The sequence below is a fragment of the Falco rusticolus genome, chromosome 14 (assembly GCF_015220075.1).
Source record: "Falco rusticolus isolate bFalRus1 chromosome 14, bFalRus1.pri, whole genome shotgun sequence".
NCBI classification, from domain to species: Eukaryota; Metazoa; Chordata; class Aves; order Falconiformes; family Falconidae; genus Falco; species Falco rusticolus.
In genome coordinates this window covers 991,128-1,011,428 of record NC_051200.1, presented here as the reverse complement: position 1 = coordinate 1,011,428, position 20,301 = coordinate 991,128, and the positions used below count along the sequence as shown (strand labels likewise).

Below are 20,301 nucleotides of genomic sequence, written 5' to 3'. Positions count from 1 at the left end.
GAAATCTGTGTACATGCCTGATGGAATGGCATAATGTGGGGATTTGGGTAGAATATATGTGCTGTCTGCTCTGAGGCTCTACTTTTGAGGCAGACATCTGCTTACTGCAGAGTAGGGATCTGAGAAAGAGTAGCTGAGCAGGATTTCAGCATCATGTTGAAAGATTAACTGAACAAGATGCTGTGGTTGAAAGCTCATCTCGCTCTTCATTTGCTACTCTACAGCTTGCATGTCAGAATCCTTTTTCCTAGGAATAAACAAGCCCTTCAGAAAACACTAGCCTTTTACCACTGCTTTCACCTAGGTGGGTGTCATGAAGGATGTCCAGACTTTCAGCTCTAACCTACACAGACACCGGCACGCTCCTGCACAGTGGTTGTGTGCTAGAAGGACTGAGTGCAATCCACAACTGGAAGCCAAAAACTGGTCTTCCAGAGAATTACTGGGCAACATCAGGCAAACACTTCTTCAGTCAGTGCCTTCCCTTTCCCCATCTCAAGATGGTACATTCACTACTGGCTGCACAGGGCTCTGGAAAGCCACACAATGAGGTCCAACAGTCAGCAACCTTTGCTTTCCAAGTAAGGGTACTGAAACAAAGAAAAAAATCCAAAGCTATCAGGCAGAGTAGGGTTTCTCGCCCAAACGTGACTAATTGACAGTGCATGCAGACAAGACCCTCTCAGCTGTTTACACATCTGTCACGGGAACACTTAGACAACAGTGCCAAATGCCCAACTCCTTTCCAGTCCCTCAACCACAGCATCCAAATTGATAATTCCCAGCATGGCTTTGCTGAACACTGGCAACCCACTGGAAACCTTCTTAAGGTTATACTGAGATGGAAAAGCATCTGCTTTGCTTGATTTCTGACATACAAATGACAGGGTCAGCTCCAAACTGCTAGTGTTTCTGCAGTGAATAAAGAATATTTCCAAACGCAGCAGTGTCTCCCTGGATTAGGTTAAAAGGCAGGTATTTTTCACAGTGGTTCTTTTCTACACTTTAGATCTGGGTCCTACTACTTTGGGGAAGTCTTTATTGTCAGTGGTAAAAACTGATTCAAGCTCCAGCCTACTTTAAAAGCTCAATTAGCAAGAAAAATACCATTTCTTGCTCTTCCCTTCAAGACTATTCATACCTCAGGGTGACAATACTTCTGTTACCATTTTGAGCACTAAAGTTCCCAGGGAAGGGACACAGAAGTGAGACTCCAGGGGAGACTAGCTCTGACTAGGAGACCCACCACGGGGCTCTTCTGCTACTCTTGGTAGCCCTCCACGTGGTCAGGAGCACAGCTATCTCCTCCCTTCTTCCTCAGGCCAGACAAACATGAAGATGGGCTGCGCTGCCAGATGCAGCCAAGCAGTGTGACATCCCTACTATGCAGGCAACAGAAGGCAGCAGGCATTTCATCACAGATTCCAGTACAAACATCTCCCAAAAGCATCACTTTCCCAAGAGACAGCCTTTCTTTACCTTAGCTTTCTTTTTTCTGACATTGTGCCTGACTGCAATAAGATTTGATAAGATCAGATAAGGGACTGAGAACTATTCTTCCTCTCGAAGGAAGAGTGGTTTGAGTGACATGCCTTCTTCCATCAACCCCATCCTCTTCGCCACCTTTAAATCCTGGATTTTGCTAGTGTTGTTGCTGCATGGGATACATACACAAATATGAGAACATCCTCCCTCAACTCCATCAATAAAAATGTGATAAAATAGATCTCTGATGATGCTTAGGGTTTGTTGGTTGGATGTGGGGTTTTTTAACATCTTTTTAGAAATCCCTTGGCTTTAACATTAAAAACAGCAGAAAACAGAACAATAATTATTACTGTACACAACTTCAATCAGTATACACAACTCAATGTATTGCTACTAGTAACACAAATACCAAGAAAATTTATTACCTGTAATACAAGAGACGCCTTCAGTAATTCCCATCTTACACTGTGAATTAAGGTGGTGTTATGCACGTGAGCATTGTGCAAACTTAACATCAATATCCTGACAAGAAAGAGACTGTGCTGGAGGATCTAACACAATAAAAAATTACCAACCTCTGCTTGTTTGCACCACACGCTGATGTTCTTACGCTGAGCTTTCGTGAAATGGTCCCAAGCCTTTTGTTTGGAGGCAGAATGGTACACGGCCACTATCTGCTCGACTGTAGTATCAAATCAGCAGTCAAATCAGGCCAGAATATCATCCAGAGAGGGCGAACAAGAGGAGTAAAGGAGTAAAAAAGTGGAATCAGGCAGGTGGTTTAGCTAACCTTTTCTTATAACACTGTACTGTGCTGAAGCTATGCTCAGGAAAGGGACTCTGTGGCTGGAAAGAAGAGAGTGGACCTCATCAGGCCAGTGTCAAAACGCTCACAGAGTAACGATCAACTGGGAAAACAGCATCTGCTCTTAAGTGGAAAAAATGCAGGCACATGTTGTGCTGAAAAAAAATATTCAAATAACTGCACAAGGCTGCCTAGGAGTGTAACAAGTACACCCAGGTAGCACTTGCTCTCTTAAGTGGGATGATTAAGTACAAATGTGAAAGCTGGCACTTTGGATGTTCTTCTGCCCAGCGGGTGCAGTCCCAAAACAGTGCCTCAGCCTGAGCATGGCCGCATCCTGCCTGCATGCACTACAGAAGAAGGATTCTGGCATCAGGTATCAACTTTTTTTGTTCCTGAGATTTATTCCTTCTATTTCTCTAGAAAATTTGCAGAGGTTTTTGGAAATACAAAGTGCCTCTCCTTGGATGAGAGCTAATCCTACAGCAGAAAGCACATCTACCTGTGGTTTTTTTTTAAAATGCTTTTGATGTTGTAGTAGGCATCATTCTTAGGAAACAAAATCAGCTTTCTGCTACTCAGATTAATCTAAGAGTGGCTGAGATCAACAGCTGTTTTACAGAGTGGAGTTGCATGCTACTGTCTATTACTACTTACTCTGCAGTGCTTACTGTATTTCGCTCTGGACCGTGTGCCCATATTTTTTACCATCAATTGAATTTAATAATAATAAAAAAATAATCAAGTATCAAACAAATAACAGCCAAAACTATTGAATATAAAACCAAAAGTTAAGAATGTTCACAACCTAGCCAAGGGGCTCAAGGAGACTTAGTGCAATTGTGGAAAAGATACCCTGAAAGGTACTCTAAAAAAAAAAGTTAAAAATAATTCAGACTTACTAAAGGATGTGTAAGAGGCAATGAGTGTTTGAGGAAAAGTCACATCCTAGAACTAATACAGCCCATGCCTCTTCCTTGATTTCATGGTTTAATAAAGTACTAGGATTTGAAAGACCCAGATTCAAAATGCTGTTCTGCAACAGGTTTTCATCTGTGACTGAGAACTGGGTGTTAGGAACACTGCTACATCCTACCTTTGGCGAGTAAATCCTGTACACTTCGCTGAGGCACCAGATTACCAGGAACTTACCTTGTCTGTACATAGAAGTGGAGCTGAAAAGATGACGGAACTACTAACAGACTATAATTAAAAGAGGGAAAAAAATTAAGAATTCGTATTCTCCTCCCCTCCACCCCATGCGAACTCTTACTCCAGTAAAAAGTACCACAAGAAACTTCTGCCAAGTTAATGATATATGCTTATAAATTAACTGTAGCTGCACAGAAGTGATTGCTACTTCTTTTCCTGGAGCCCTTTCAACAAGGCCTCTCCAGACTCTAGAAATTAAGTGTCTTCCCTACAACAACAGACAACCAACATTCAGCCCAGAAGCACTACTCACACTGAACCAGAATCCCTGAGAGAGCAAGTTTGAATTTCTCTTTAGCTTCTTCCATCTCTTTCTCATGAGCTGCTTTCTCATTCACCAGTCTGCGAATGTGGCTGTTGGCCGACTGGATCATGGAGTAGAAGTTGTTGGCGGTCCTCCTGTTCACTTCTCCACGCTCTATCCAGGTCAGCAAGGTCTGGATGGCTTCTGAGAACTTTGTGTCATCTGCAGCAAGAAAGGACACCTTTACACCAAGAAGTGCAGGGTCACTTGTGCAGCTTTCAGACCCCTTCCCTAGCACTGCTGAAGAGCTCTTTCAAGGTCAACTTACTTCAGGCAGCTAATCACAGTTCTTGAAAGCACAGCGTTATCTGAATACAAGGCTATACAAACGAAGGTAAGTCTAATGTCAAGCTGAGGTGCAACAAGAGGAGGACCAGCTGCTAGAAACCTGCTGGAAAACTTCGTATGCCTATTCAGATGCATTCCTTCATGAAACAAAATAGCCTACAGCTTCAAAAGAATGAGGCCATACAGGGGTCTTAGGCTTCAAAGAAGGTCTTAGGACTTAACACTAGCCCTTTTAACATGAACAAAAGTGGTTTGGAAGAAACTGTTGTACTCAAGTATGTTTTTACAAAAAACACAATTCTGAAAAAAAGAGATGGCTAGGAGAGCTGCTGTGCGCAGGCTGCGCACTCAGTCTGAATGGGCTCTGCAAGGTCTGGATGGCACTGTCATTTCAGTTCAGCAAGACAACCACTGGAGAATCCAAATCTCTGTCCCTGCATCCACGCAGAAGAGTGGCTGTGACCTACAGAACAACTTACCTTTCAGTTTCTCAGCAATAATGCTGCACTCATGGTCGGAGTAATGGACGACAGGAGGTGGGGAGGGTGGGCGGAAGCGCTCCTCTTCCAGCCTCCTGCGATGGCGCTCCTCTCTTGCCAGCATCCGCTGCTTACATTCCCACTCATACAGATCATCCCGAGCCTGAGCAAAATCTACATGCAGGCGCCCAGTATCCTTCTTGTCAGTGCTGGAGCCCAGCCTGATGCGATAGCCTGGCAGTGATGACAACAGTGTTCAGACAAGACAGGTGACTCACCCTGGGCTCCAGCCACCCACCAGTGCCCATCTCATTCCTACAGAGCCAGAAAGCTCCTAATCAGAAGAGTTTCACGCACAGAGAGTGATGCTGGAAAAGGAGACATTGTTAGGGGGTCTGCTGCTATCTGCCTGTGTTTTGCACATGCTAGGCAAGATCTTACATGTATTGTTCCTCTTCTAAACACTAGCAGGTACTGGGTCTCAAGTAGCAACTGTTTAACTTCACATAACCTCTCAGGCTGTGGGACTATGCCCAGCTGTTCACATGGGGAAGGCAGAACTGCTTTAGGTTCTTCCACATTTTCAAACTCCAGAAGCTGGGGATAGGAAGAGGGGCATGAGACATGAGGTGCAGCAAAGACGGCAGCAGGTAGATGGTTGTAATCTTCGGAAAGCCCCCATCATCCAGTGGGAGCAGGAATAAGGTTGGCAAATGTGCCTGTCCAATGTACGGAAACTCTTCTCACCAACATGGTTTGCAGGACTCCTTTCCTGGAGTTTCACAACAAACATGCTAGAAGGTTCTCCTTTATGATTAAGAAAAGCACAGGTGGGATATATGGAAGAAAATATGAACTACAGAGAGACTTGGTACAAAGAACAAACCCAGAAGCAATGCCTGCATGTGGAAAACACTAACGCCTGTGCGTATGACCATGGCTTTGAGCAGGAGAAGCTATAAGCAGAGAACGCCTGCAGCTAAAGAGGCTGTACTGGCTATGTAGAAGCGGCAACCACAGAGACATACAACTAACGGGGCACTGCAAGTCTAACTGACTTCCACAGTCTCTGGAATGAAACACAATGTTTACAGTCAGTCAAAACAGACTACAGAAAAGTTTCCACTACTTTAAACAGCAATCTTATCTTATCTTGACAATCTCATCTCTGGGGAAAGAGTACAAGCTTTGGAGGCAGTACCCTGGTTTATTAATATACTGAAAGAACACATTTGGAAGGGATTCTAGCATGGAAATAGGAAGTACGACTGTATTTTTCTAGAATGGTAGAGTGAGGTGGAAAGCCCAGGCTGCTCAGGGCAGATGTAACCAGCAGAGCAAATGTGGGCTTGGCTGGAAACGCACAGTCTGCCAGCTACACAGTCTGTGAACACCATCTATGTGGTCTCTCACCTCCATGAAACAAACCTCTTAAAACCCTACAGATGCAGAGCAGGGGCTCCCTAGGCAAAAGAAGCCCAGGTGTCTCAGCTCTGATGACTAAAAGAGAGAGAAAAAAGTACTGATAGAAGTCAAGCAGACTATCCAATTAACAAGCAATTGAGAGCAACTGCAAATTTTGATAGGACTCTTAAGCACTATCTACATAATCTGCTGGACATTTATCCAGGTAAGATGAGGATGGACACTGACTGTACCTCATCCCAGTATTTTGTAGAGGTTTGCAGTACCCAAGGTCATAAAGCATTATTATATTTCCTATCAAGAGCAGTTCTCATGTATTCAAGCAGAAATGCAATAGCAGCAGAAAAAGAGGCAAACTGACACGTTACTCAAGTCTTCCAATTACAACAAAGCCTATTATTGCAACTACAAAGAAGTCACTACATCTCTGTCCCAGAATTTTAAGCTGCCACCTGAGACAGAAATTCACCTACCAGAAAGATAAAGTGCCTTGTCCACCATGAACTCCTCAGCAAAGCGGATATGACAGAAATTCTTCTTACTCTTCCGAATAGCTATGACTTCCCCGCACTGCTCAAACACCTCCATAATGATCTGCTCTGTTCCGTTTTCCGGCAGTCCTCCAACAAACACTGTCTTACACCCTGGAGGCCTCTCTCTTGTTGCTGGAGGAGGAAGATCTGAAGAGAGCAAGAGAAGACAGATCAGGTTAGTTTTTGGTTTGTCACCACGATTCCTTTCATTTGCCCACCCCTCCTGAGATGACCACACCTTCTTGGCTTCCTTCAAACATATACCCAGCCACACCGCGTTCGACTTCACCAAGCAGCACATCTATAGCACTGCTGAGGTACTATACAAGAATAAGTATGTTTACCAGCCTGTTTCCAAACAAAAGGTCTCAAAGCCTGAAGCCCTCCAAACACTCTCCCTAGCACAAGCAAGCCCCTTGAGCTCCTGTTGTAGAACATGAGCAGCACCAGGACCTCAAAACTTTATCATGGGAGGTGCTACACAAGCACAGCTTAAAGGATTGTCCTAACATAAAGAATACATAGAAAACATATAGCGAGGATCCTAAAGGGTAAAAAACTATACAGCAGTCTGTAAAGGGTACAAAAATGTTACTGTTAAGGGAAGGTCATGAACCAAATTTAGACTAAAAGATATTACAGAAGGAAGAGATGAAGGAAATAGTATAGCACCAAGAGGTATAGAAAGAATTAACGTGGTTTTTTACCTGTATGGCTAAAATGAACCACAGAACACAAAAGCAGGCTGAAAGCTAAGCCTAGTTTGCCAGAAGCAGGTTGCCGAGTACACTCACTTCCCCACCTGGTAACCCTACAGCACACAAAAGAGACTGCATGAGACAGCTGTGATGTGGAGAAGTGTTTTTCCAGTACCAAACTCATTTCATGCCCAGGTGCCCACCTGGCAAGTGCAGTGAAACCCTCCCCAACTCAGCACATGAAGGCTGAGAAGGATTATGCACTTGTTACCTGGTGTCTTCTAACATTTGGAAAATCCTAAATTAATTTCAGTGCTGAGATCCATTGCTCCAGTTAAGTTCACAGAACTATACTACTTACACATCTATTTAACAAAACAGCTGTATTACATTCTTTTAATTCTTTGGCATATTTCCAGCAAAGTTCTTACAAAAGCAATTAGGAGGTTTATTTTCTTTTTGTTTGGAAATGGCTCCTTTTGGTTCCCACACCGAGCCTGACCACTGACTTGCTACAGCCTTATGAAACAACAGCCTTAACCTTTTCTGTAAACCCCAATTCTGCGCCAACAGTTGCTTTTAATGTCCTACTCTTACTTTACAAGAACAGAAGCTGCAAGGCAGTACCCAGCCAGGAGCTCATCCAGTCCAGTGCCAGCTCATAGCAAGGGCCTCCAGGAACGACTCACAAGCTCTGTGAGATGCTGAGGTTCCCCTCTCAGAGTAACACTGACCACAACTGCTAGGTTTTCCCCAAGAACCTGAAATCCAAGTTTAATTCTCTTTCCAGTACACCTTCATAATCTTATCAAATATTCCCTCTGTCTACTTTGCTATCAATATGAATTTTTCTTGGAAACTTCCTAATTTACCAGCCCTGATCACGCCTCAAGAGCCATCCCCGCAGTCTAACATTTATTTGTACTGAACAGTTTTGCACAGATCGTGTCTCAGATCATAGGTTAGGTCTGTCATAAGTACATAAAACACAAGATAACAGCTGTAACAGAAGGTGCTGAACCCACGCTATCTGCATTTTGCAAAAAACAGGTTTTTAAGTTGAAGGGTTGTCAAACACTGGAACAGGCTGCCCAGAGAAGTGGTGGAGTCACCACCCCTGGAGGGATTTGAAAGACTAGTAGATGTGGCACTTAGGGATGTGGTTTAGCGGTGGGCTTGGCAGCGCTGGGTTAACAGTTGGACTCGATCCTAAAGAGCTTTTCCAATCTAAACCATTCTATGATTCTTTAAGTCTTTAGCAAAATAATGGCAATAGGAGTTCTTTTAAAGTTTTCTGCTAGACTGGCTCAGAGGAAGAGAAATACCTCCCCTGGCAAATATCCCTGACAGATATTTACCAGGAATTAACGTTTCAGACTACATCTGTTCACAAGGCCACACTAAAGGAGGGATTAAAACAGCAGGAGAACCAGAAGAGGACAAAAGTCCCAGGAAAACAGGACCAAGCACACTCCATGCAGTCAAGGACAGAAATGCATAGGCCTGGATGAAGTCGAAGAGCCAGTCTGTAACAAGAAGGGAAGGTTACAAGGAGGGACAGTTCTTCAAAGTAGATAAACCATTACTACAAGCAATCCACAGCACCAAGAAATGCTAGCAGCCCTGATGAATGAGAAACAGAGAGTATGGAGAGTTACAAACACAGGAGAAGGGGAGCGGAAGACATGCATGCAGGAGCACCCTGGTGCAAGTTCCGCCTACACAGCATATGCAGACCTCAGGCTGAAAAACTACCGTGTGGCTAGAAGAAATTGAGAACACATACCTCGAAAGCTGTGTCCAATTGTTTCTGTGTTTGTTATTTATCAGCATGGAGATGCACTCTTGTTACATGTTTGGAGGCCAGGAAAGGACTAACAGTGCATCTTCCTTCTAACACAGCATGCAGAATTCTTGAACTGGCTTGTCAATGAGTATTTAATTTTTTAAAAACGCAACAAAAAAACCCAACCCCAAAACTGTTTCCAGGACAAAAAGAAAAATGGAGAAGCAACTGCACTTGCTTCAGTTAGGAACCTAAACAAGAGTACTTAAACCTGCTGAAGCAGGACACATAACAAAATTGTTGGAAGAAAAATGGGCAACCTCCAAATGAAGTAGGCATGGCTATGTGCAGGAAGGACCAAAATTAGCCGTAGAGCTTTGTGGGTCAATTGTGAGACAGTGAAAAGAAGAATACCATAGATAAAATCAGAAATTACTTGGACCACAGTGCGCTTAAGGAGAGAATTTGGCTAAGACTAGAAATTTTTACATATTTTTAAGTATTATTTTAGAGTATTTTTAATGTTCTAAAACAGGGGTCCTCAAACTATGGCCCGCGGGCCGGATATGCACCCCCCACCCCCCCCGGTTCCTCAATCTGGCCCCCAGTATTTACAGAACCCCCCGCCCTCCCTTGCCCCCCCCAAGCAAGGGGTTGGGGGGGGGGGGAACCAAGCAGCTGCAGATGACTGCCCACCCCTTCATCCGCGTGCCGGCCCCCTGGTTAAAAAGTTTGAGGACCCCTGTTCTAAAAAGACATTGCTATGGTATGCTTCATGTGCTATGAAGAACTCTATGACACTAAGTTTCTCAGATAAAAGCTGAAGAACAAATGCATTGATAACGATGTTGCAAATGACAAGTCAATGCATTTCATCAGGTAGTTCTTAAGCCAATAAGAAGTGACACTTGAAATCCAAGGGGCAGTAATTTATAAACATTGCAGAGACCATCTAGGACTAAAACAAACAATCTTGATGGAGCAACCACAAGTCGATATGCTTTAACTGAAATGAAAAGCTAAAAAAGCAATGCTTTTGCTGTGGGTTTTGTAACTGAAGATGCTTTTATTTCATAGCAGCAACCTTAAGAAATTAAAGAACTGGTCTGAAAAGTTCTAAGGACTCAAATTTAATCAAAGCTTCCAATAAATAAGCTGGAGCCTGTATGTCAAAGAAAAAAAAAAAAAAAGGCCTCACCCTGCAAGCCTAACTGGATGAGTAGTCACTCAAAACCAGATTTCAGAAATACATATGCAGAGTCTGCAAGAAACAGGGAAGGAACTGATTACCATAGAAGTGTACAGGTTTGAGTCAGAAAGAGTGAGGGCAAAGTAAGATTTGATCAAAAAACGTAACCAAGACAATCTAGAATCTTTTAATGGAAATTAATACAAGTACCAGTAAGCTCCTCAACCAGAAAAATCCCAAACTAACACAAAGAACTGGAACAGACTGGATGCGAAGTACATAACTGATAAATATCTGTTCTAACAGCAATGGCTAAAGATACCCTCCAAACCCTTCCACACCTACATTTTGTTAGCTATTTCATCATCTTCATCTTTCCCTGCACAAGCCCAGCCAACTGACAGGTACCAATGGTTTTCCCCGCTGTTTTATTTTATTATGAAAGTGAGGAGAAAGGGTCAGTCAGCTAGTTTGAAGGGAATAATTGTTTCTTGCTACAGCCTGGTGAGCCCTGACTGTCTGTTTCTTAAAGTTTTCTTACTTCCAACTGCCTCTGCTCTCCTGCCATCACATTCCACAAAACCCAGAGCATGCCCATCTCTCAGCATGGACCACACTGGCTGATCCAGTGCTCTTACTTCCAAGAGCTCACTGTCTTTGAAGTCTTAGATAACATATGCAAGAATCACACTGTGAAGATTAGAGCTGAAATATCTAGAGACTTGATATGCTTTCTTCCCCAGTCCTTATCAATCTAACAACTGAAAAGGCTATTTACAGAAACGGCAGACATTCAGTGACAAGAACTTTTCCTATTGTCACCTGCTTGCTGCATCTCATCATAGTGCTCACCGCACAGCTGCTATGTCCAGGCAATGTAATGGCTCTTCTCTTACATACAGGTTTTGTAGAAAAAATATACACACACAGTATTCCTATGTAGACAGACAGAAACAGGACAAAACAGACAGTTACGTGGGTTAGGTGGGAAGAGAGTGCAGCTTTTGCAGTGAATGATCTCCTTCACAGCAGGCATGTCTGGTGGGATGGGAGGTGGGACTATCCCCAAGCCTGGCATCATGGGGTTGATCGGAGGGATTCCAGTCATCATTCCAAGAGCAGGATCAAAATCTAAATGGGAGAAAGAATAAGGGAGTCAGGTAGTGGTTTGGACTCATACAGTAACCGTTTACTCAGACAGAAAATACAGTAGTCCCCCCACACGTGTCAGTGAAAATTAGCTGAATAAAGAACAATCAAGAGAGAACATTAGTGTTCATTGCGCCTTAGATCACTAGAACATCACTAGATCTGTGCCCTGACAACAACTTTTTAAACACCAGTTCATTGTGGTTGCCTCAACCAAATAAATTTTCCCTGTTCAAATAAACTACTGCCTTTTCCACTCTGTGGACACCATCTCCCATCTAGTATCAAAACCTTCCCCAGTGAGGTTTATCCACAAAGAAGTGTGGCATATGGAAACTAATGAAACCAAACTGGGTTAGGTTTTAAGTACTTTAGTAGTGCAGACAGCTTAAGTGCATCACCTTGCAAACTAGACAACTGTACCAATTTCAGCAGCTAAGAACATGTCAGAATAATACTGGGTAAAACATACGCAGAAGAGAAGCATTTAAGGAAACACTTTTTCCTGCACCTTACCCTGATTAAATTGTTCCTAGGCTTTAGTCAGCACTCTGACTATATCCAAGTAGCATTTTGCTTTAGTTTTACTTGGCATTGGAAGCAAAATCCAAAAAGAGCAAAATCAAACAGAGCTGTCAAAGGAGGGGTATTTTACCCATTCAGAAGTTGTGAACCCTGAGGAAGCAATACCTTTAAGCAACTCAAATGGGAACGGTACGACTAGATGCCTTATGGAGAAGGCTCATGGGTTTGAGAATGTCAGCAGCTGAGCTGTGAAGCCAACCAGTACCAGAAGGGCCAGCTGGTACTACCAGTGTGAGATCTTGGAAAGAACTCCCTCCTGCAAGCACATGACATCCTCTCTACCCTCTAGCACCACAAGTCTTTTTACAGCAGCAGCAGCTCTGAAGACCCAGGCAATCCCAAAATACCGCAGGACACTACCACAGAATACACATTCCTGAGCACTACAGTCTTTGAATCTGGCTGCCTGTTTCAGATGTACACAGATAAAATTAATCTTGCAAGGTACAGACAAACTTACAAATAGGCAGAACTGAGTGGTACAGAGGCAACATTTTCGTTTTGTCCTAAGCTGGCATCATTTCAGATGCTATTCATATCCCTAAGGCTACATTTTTACATTCGTCTCTTCACAGCCACTACTTACAGTAATTCAGATGCAAGACAGCTTTCAGTGCCCAGACTGGATGTTTGGGTTTGGTAGCTGAACTTTATTTTCCTTTGTATTTTGAAATATTTTACTTGGACTACATTTCTATACAGTTTATGTATGTTGTTTTGCTGGCCTAATTTGGATTTCCTTGCACTTGGTACATATGGACGGCCACAGTAAAAACACAGATCTGAAGCAAATGCTCTGCCAGGAAACAAGCATTTCAGAGGAACGTGCAAGAAATCTTCTTGTAGCCAACTGTGAAATATGGATGTAGGAATACATGTGAACTGTATCTTTATCCATGGCCAGCTGATGCTGGGATGGCCTGGTCTATGACATCTGGCTTGGAAAGCATGACATTAAAGCTGCACATTTATGTTCCTTAGTAGATTTCAGAGATGATACCGTCAAAAAGATCAGGCAGACATCACTGTTTTCAGCTTTTTTAAATAGTATTTTCACTTACCTTAAAAAGATTTAAATACGGTGCAGTTTAAATTACTGCTCCCTATGATGGTGCTACATGACTCCCCAAAATGCACTGCGCACAGATTTCCAGAAGAAGTGGGTTGTGCGGAGTGACAAGGGCTGGCCTCAGTGACTGAGGCTATACCTGTACAACTGCTGTCTTGAGACACAGAGGTGGGCCTTGACTCACAGATTTGGACCAGGGAAGAGAGGATGGGGAGAGGCAACCCCATCCCAGATCCCTGCATATTCACATATTGCCAATTTGAAGTTCAACATAAAGGTCACCTCATGGATGGCTGTGACCTTCAATGACAAAACTCACTGAAGATACGAGACAGCTGAAGAAAAATTGCAGGACTTAGTCCTAAGCAAACAACAACCTGATCCAACCTGAGATGAGGGTATTGCCACAGAAGTGCAACAAGCACAGGACAGCCCATTTCCCGAAGGGCTAGAAGAACACTTACCAAAACCAGCATCCTGGCCTCCAACTTACTAATACATCTTTTGGATTTCCTAGGTTTAGGCTGGGATGCCTTTTACTTCCCTCCCTTTTGGCAACACCTGTGCCAGCAAACTCAATCCCAGCTGTGAAGCATTAGACTTGTCTCACCAATGCTGCTGGACTGGGCCAGCCAGCCCCTGGGCACGCAGCAGGTACCACAGGGACGTGAAGGACCCCCCTAAGCAGCACAGAAGTCACTCCAGGACACCAGCTCTCCACAGCCTGTGCCCTGCTACACACAGGCTTGGTATTCTCCTGTTAAAGCACTCTTGAGATAGTAAAGCAACTCTTCAGTTTCTTGGAGCTGTACCCCAAAACACCAGCAGGGAGCAATCTGGACCTTGCCCAGTGGTGCCTATCAATTGAAACTGGAAGAAGAGGAATAGCCAAAGCTCTCACTGCTGAGACAGCACAGAGGATGGGAGATACACAGAGCACACGGCATCTGCTGGAAAACACAGAGACCATTCAAAACGTCTATGTGTTAAGAGTCCAAGATCCCATTTGAATTGCCAGCATAGTCTGATATAGGTACACCCAAGAGATCAAGAGTACGACCTCAGCACTGGCAGCAAGAGGGGCAAAACAAGGTGCATTTCAGCCACCTCCCCACCATCCTTGACAGTGTGGTGGCTGTTCTTCCTGTCCCTACAGCCAGTGCCAGGGGCCGCATGTCAAGGACAGGCAAGTGAACCCACTGCTACAATTTTTGCAAGCCTCTAAATTCAGTCCCTTCACATTTTATAATTCTTCATGCTAATGACAGCAGTCTCACCTTGTCCTGGTAATTTGTTGCTGCTTCCAGGTTAGCCGACAGCAACGTGCATGGATGCTAATTATAGAAAATCCTTAATGTGGGTAACAGAGGAGCTTGGGGAATCCGAGAGAGGGGACAGCTTTCTAAAAGCGTGAACAGATACAATTATTAGAAGCAAAAGAACTAGCAGGGCAATGAACTATCTTCTCACAACGAAAGGTAGAAAGTGCATGTGCAAGCAAGGGCAAACAGAACATGTGTCTGCTGGATTTGTGGTGAGCATTGCTGTTTTATGGCTCAAACCAGCAATGTGCAAGACAACTTGCCAGCTTGCAGAGAGACCTGCTTCTTCTGTTAAGAAGCTGAGCCCATGGCTACAGGCCAGCATCCAAGAGGCTTAAAAAGCAGATTCAGAAGAGCCACTCTCCGTTTTTAAGAAGAAAAAAAGAAGAAAAAAGTCCTCAAGGACTCTAGAGTTGAAAAACATCAGGCCTGCCAGGTACTTTTTGATGAAAGCTATGAAAACCTTTTTTACACAAAGCTTGGATGGAGCAAAAGGTGCTGTGCATTCATTTTAGACCCAAGGTCCTCTAAAGCATCTCACAACTATATACTTTACTTCCTCCGTAGGGAACAGAAATTGGTTGATGAATTCTTCAGCATTTTTAGAACTTTTTTTTTACTGTGACCCAAAACTTTAGTCCCACCTAGCTTTCAGCAAAGATGATCCACACAGCACATCAAGCTTCCCTTACCTCTCATCTTTAATAAATACTATAGATATGTCTGGTCTGAACTTCAGATCATCACAGTGCTTGGGAACTGATCCATATTCACCAGAGCATCCTGCTTTCTTATAGCTTTATCAGAATGGTTTAGAAAAAACAGTGCTTTTAAGTTGTTTGTGTTGGGTGCAGACCTCCTGATCTCAAAAGGATCAAAACAATCACTCAGAAGCCTTCCCCTAGTCTTACAGCAGGGAATGGGAGGCTCGCTTCAAACTTGTGTGTTCTCCTAGGATGTTTTTATTTGACAGAAGCATACAAACAGAAGAATGACACTAAAAAAACACCCCTACAGGAAAGATAAATGTGAAACAAGGCCTAGGGGACAGAATAGTACAGCCTGCAAAACTTAGAGCAAGTTAAGTGATGCTGTTAGTTAAATATAGTATCAGCTGCACAGCAAACTATCTGCTCTGTGCCAGAAGAGCAGAAATAGGACTGTGGAGTGCTGCCAATGCAGAGACTCTCTCCCCAGGTGAGCAGACAATTATTCAGGCAGGAGACAGCATCCTTCTCAAGCACTTAATGCAGTAAAGCACAGAGTAATTTCATTCCAGGAGTTTGATCCTGCACTACTGAGAAACGAGGTACAGCAGAGCTCTTTTCCTACAGGAGCTCTTTAATAAATCCTGGATAGGATGACTCACCCATGCACATGTACTCTGGACTACAAGGTGTTCAGTTCTGGAGCAGAATCGTCCATTAATTTCTGCCATATCCATTTTACTGCCCTATTGCTTTCTCCTTCATCTCTCTCCCACACTTCCTCTTAAGCAGTTCCAGTTCAGCTTAGAATGATGTGTTACTTGGTATCACTGGTTTCCTGAGCTCTCCGTGGGACCTTCCTTCCGTTAGTCCACTGCAGAGTATATCTAGAGGTACCTCACAATAATCATTGTTTGCATCAAAAAACATGTATTCTCATTTTCTATTAAATCAGTTTTAAACCACTGGTCTCTAAATAAATCACTTGCAGACACTAATGCATTTCAAACACAGCTTATTAGTGGTTTTTATATGCAGTAGGCATTTATCTAACTCAACTGAAACAGATTCTTCCCCAAGACACCCTTGAAAGAAAAGCCAAGTCTAGATGAGCTCACATACCAGGCAGGAGGGGTTGTCCTGTCATCCCCATGGGAGCCATCCCCAGATTGTTCATTGCAGTGGCCCAGGCAGTCGGGTCTGACATTGGCAAGCCCATCAGAATGGAGTCAAGGCTTAGATTTCTGCTACCATCTGCCAAGAGGAAAAAAGTGATTACAAGCTTAGTGCGTATCCCAACTCTTCTGCAGGGCATACGAGGCCCAGTGAGGCTCTACAGCATCAACATCCAAAACCAGATTTGAACCTAACACACAAGAAAGGCAAATGAAAGAAAAAAACCCCACCAACCAAAAAAAAAAATAAAAATCAGTGCTGCCCTTCTTGAGCAGACGACATTTTACAGAAGCAAGGTCTATGAAAACACTGCTTTCCAAGAGCATCTAAATTACAGTTGATCCACTACAATGCACAGCTCTAAGGGGCCTTTAAGAAACATAGATTAAAGAGGAGGAATCAAAGTATACTCCTTACAAGACATTTATGAACTAGGGACAAACATTCAGCAAGCATGAATTGTCATAACTGCACTGAATTTAACAGAGATGGCCAGACTGTTCCAGCAGAGAGTACTTCCATTGCCATTTAAAGACATTTCGCTTTCATGCTAAAAAGGGAAAGAAAGCAAAGTACATCATCATGCTGCTGACAGCAGCAGTACCAGTGTGATTTGTTCAAGGTCCAGCAGTTACCTGGCAGTCCAGGTAGAATCATTGACATTATATAAACATGTGGCTTAATTAAACACTCAGACCTTCAGTGATTTAGCTGGGTCAACCATGCCTTTAGCTGGTTAATCCCATCACCACCAAGACATATGCTTGTTCTTTTTGTTTGCACAGGTTTAACTAGAGATGCTCAAATGCAAAAAAAATATATCTGATTTCAAAAAGGAAAAAAAAATATGCTTAGCACAAAATTAGCTCTGTACGGGGGGGGAAAAAAAAAGAAAAAAACACCACCAAAACACAAACCCCACACAACCTTTTTGTCTTGTGGAAAAACACAGAATGACTCATCCAGTTCAAAAAAGCCAACAACCAGCACCCAGGGCATTCTGTGCATTCAGACCAGATATAAGGAAGACACTTTTTATGATGAGGGTAGTAAAACACTGGCAAGGGTTGTTCAGAGAGGTTGTCAATACCCCATCCCTGGAAACATTCAAGGTCAGGTTGGATGGGGCTCTGAGCAACCTGATCTAGTTGAAGAAGTCCCTGCTCATGGCAGGGGGGTTGGACTAGGTAGACTACACCTTTAAAGGTCCCTTCCAAATCAAACTATTCTGTGATTTCCCTCAGTTGTGTTTCAATCAGCTTTTGCAACCTATGGCCCTCCTCTCCTGAACAAAATACAAAACTGGGACAGCTCAGCATTTAACTCATTTGTTTCAGGAGATCTGGGACAAGCCTGAACTTTAGTTATCACCATTCATCTGTCAGTGTCAGACCATACAGGCTACCAGGTCAGGCACAAAGAGAGAGAAACAGAGGATACAGGAGAAATGAGATCACTGAGTTTGTAGTGGCTAGTTTAAAGGAAAGAAATGAAATCAAAGATGAAAAAGGAAGCACCGACATAGAAGCCAAAATATGCAGAGAAAGGCAGCAATGCAGTGAGATCACAGATCATCACACTGCACAAGAGTGAAAAGCTGAGAGCTCCCTCACTGTCCCATAAGCATCTATCCAGAAGACACTGCACTGGGATGGCACGCAAAACAGTGCTTCACCTACCTATCCCAAGCATACCTGGACTATTCCAGTCCAGAACCATACGTATTATTGAACAAATAATCAACAAATTCAAGTTGTGCAAGGTCCTGGTCTCACATCTCTGCATCCAGGTGTCCAAAAAAACCAACATTTGGATTTCATGATGACAGTGTGGGCAGCCAAAGGTTGTGCCAGAACAACCCACAGCCCTCTGCAAGCCTGCTCTGATGGCAGAAATCCTGACAGCTGGATCAGGGCACTGAAAGCTGCCCTGTTACAGTGCACTGCACAGCTCAGCCTGAAGAACTTGGATATTCACAGTTTCCAAGAGTAATGATCAGATTTTGATGCCTAAAATGCAGATCTGCACCGAAACAATCCAGTGCAGGAGAGATGCAGGTGGTCTGTGTATCCACCATGCACAAGACAAACTTACAACATTTAAGGACCTCCAGGTGTATAAAGGAAACATGCAAAATAATGAAAGGAACAAGATATACCCCTGACTCCATCCACTTCCAACAGTCCTAGACTCCTCCTTTGGGACGGGTAGGTTTAGCCCCTGGGACTGTCACATTATCTGTACTCGCAAGCTGACTTAAGTCTCCCATCAGTTGTGATGCATCTCATAGCACAGAGCCAAAACCCACCACCTTCTTCCCAGAGGAAGAATGGAGGTATCCTCCTCCACCTGCTCCTCTGAGCCAGCCCCACATCTGCTTCATACACCATCTCCAGGAACAGTACCCAAGCACAAGGTACAATTACCTTGAAGGCAAGGTACTAACATACCATCAGTAGGTTACCCGAATCCCAAGGGGAACACTCAGGCTATCATGCCTCCAAGGGACCCCTGACATTCAATATCTTCTTGGTACAGAACAGAGAGATCACAATTGTGTAGTACATTACACTACACATCACAAAACCAGAGTCACAGTTACGTCTTGTTCCACAGTTGGACAAAGTCTCTACAAGGAGATGAGAACGCGATATTGTTGCCAACTGTGTGACAGAGACAACAGGAACAAGTCCTTCTTTGGCTGCAAGGAGGTATCTTAGGGTAGTTCATCTTAGTTGAATCAAGAAATGAGGCTGCAGAAGAGTGATCACAGCAGAGACTGGTAACCAAAAAAACCTTATCAGAGTTAATCTAGATAGAAAAATAGAGAGCCGTTGCAAAAAAAAAATTCTCAAGAGATTATAAAGGAGAGAATTCAGTCAAACACAATGAGAAGGGGAAGGACAGGGAAGGAGACACACTAGAAGGACAGGATAAGCGCTCAGTCAGGAGGTTAAGCTCCACACTCCCAGTGGAGCTCTCCTGTGCTCTACCAGCATTTCAAAATCATCCTTAAACTGTGCTGGACTATTATCTGTAAAGTTCCAGATTTTTCTTCAAGTTTCCTTTAAAGTATTTTTCTCTTCAGGGAAACAGAATTGGACAATTACATTTCAATCTCTCTTTCCGCAACTATATGCTTTGCACATCACCTCCCCTCAGCAAGATGGCACCTCTACCTCTGGTCCAGTCTAGACCTCCTCCTCCTCCTGCACCTGGCACCTCTCTACAGAAAAGTTACACAACTAATTCCCACAGACTGCTATCTACACGAGGTACTTAACATCTCATCTTCATGGCTTGAGCAGATGCCATGTTTCCACAGTCACCCTGGTGGGATTGTGGTTTTCAATCACAATAAAATCTGCAAACACACTTTTCAGTCTGTTTCTTTCCCAATCAGTCTGTGAGAAATACAAGGAAAATTTCTTAGATACCAGCTTCAGTAAGGCTCCTAGATCTGGTATTACAACATCATAAGCTATTATGGCTCATTTAACAATTTAATGTTTAAGATGTCATAAAATCAATGTCTCCAGTCACTCAGGCTGATCTGCCTTATTAAGCTTTTCGTTATGGTCATGATTTTAGTATTGAGGTATCGTCCAATTAGAAGAAAAGGATAAATCAACTGGGACAGATATAGAGAGATTCCATAATGACTAAAAAAAATAATACAGAAGTTGCTTTTGTTTTGCACAGAAACAACAACGAGCACTCACCCAAAGCCACACAAGCATGGAACTGCAAACACCAGCCTGACTGCAAGCGGTACCAAACCAGAGCTTCACTTCCATCTGTCCACCTTCTGCATTAACACCTCGGCACAGCAGCTGGTTTCGGTCTATGCTTACATGGATGCCTTCTCTATGGCCAGCTGCAGAGCTGCTACTTGGCTCACCTGCAGGAGCATTTGCTCTCTTCCTCTTCTTGCCCGGATCACTTCCATTCTTGGCTGGGCTTTCTGACACCCGCAAGCCAGCAGCGCTGCCAAGCTGCAGAGATTCGTTGCTGTTGCCAGGATCAAAGGACAGATGGTTTAAGCCTAAAAGAGAAAAATACACTCAGAAACTTTCTTTAAATTCG

The 20,301-nt window shown here is 43.5% G+C and overlaps 1 protein-coding gene across 4 annotated transcripts in view; it reads right to left on the bottom strand.

Annotated features, from left to right (window-relative positions):
• Positions 1-20,301, bottom strand: part of ENOX2 (ecto-NOX disulfide-thiol exchanger 2) — a 50,029-nt gene that overhangs the window by 17,775 nt on the left and 11,953 nt on the right. For 3 of the 4 annotated variants that reach the window (XM_037407721.1, XM_037407723.1, XM_037407720.1), the window contains exons 2-8: positions 20,117-20,260; positions 16,162-16,293; positions 11,183-11,338; positions 6,475-6,681; positions 4,577-4,810; positions 3,759-3,971; positions 2,064-2,170 (exon numbers count right to left, since the gene is read on the bottom strand). In XM_037407721.1, coding sequence (XP_037263618.1) covers positions 2,064-2,170; positions 3,759-3,971; positions 4,577-4,810; positions 6,475-6,681; positions 11,183-11,338; positions 16,162-16,258 — 1,014 coding nt within the window. In that variant the 5' untranslated portion in view covers positions 16,259-16,293; positions 20,117-20,260. Of the gene's footprint in view, positions 1-2,063; positions 2,171-3,758; positions 3,972-4,576; positions 4,811-6,474; positions 6,682-11,182; positions 11,339-16,161; positions 16,294-19,937; positions 20,094-20,116; positions 20,261-20,301 lie in introns of those variants that run through there. The other variant, XM_037407722.1, reaches the window with a different exon arrangement.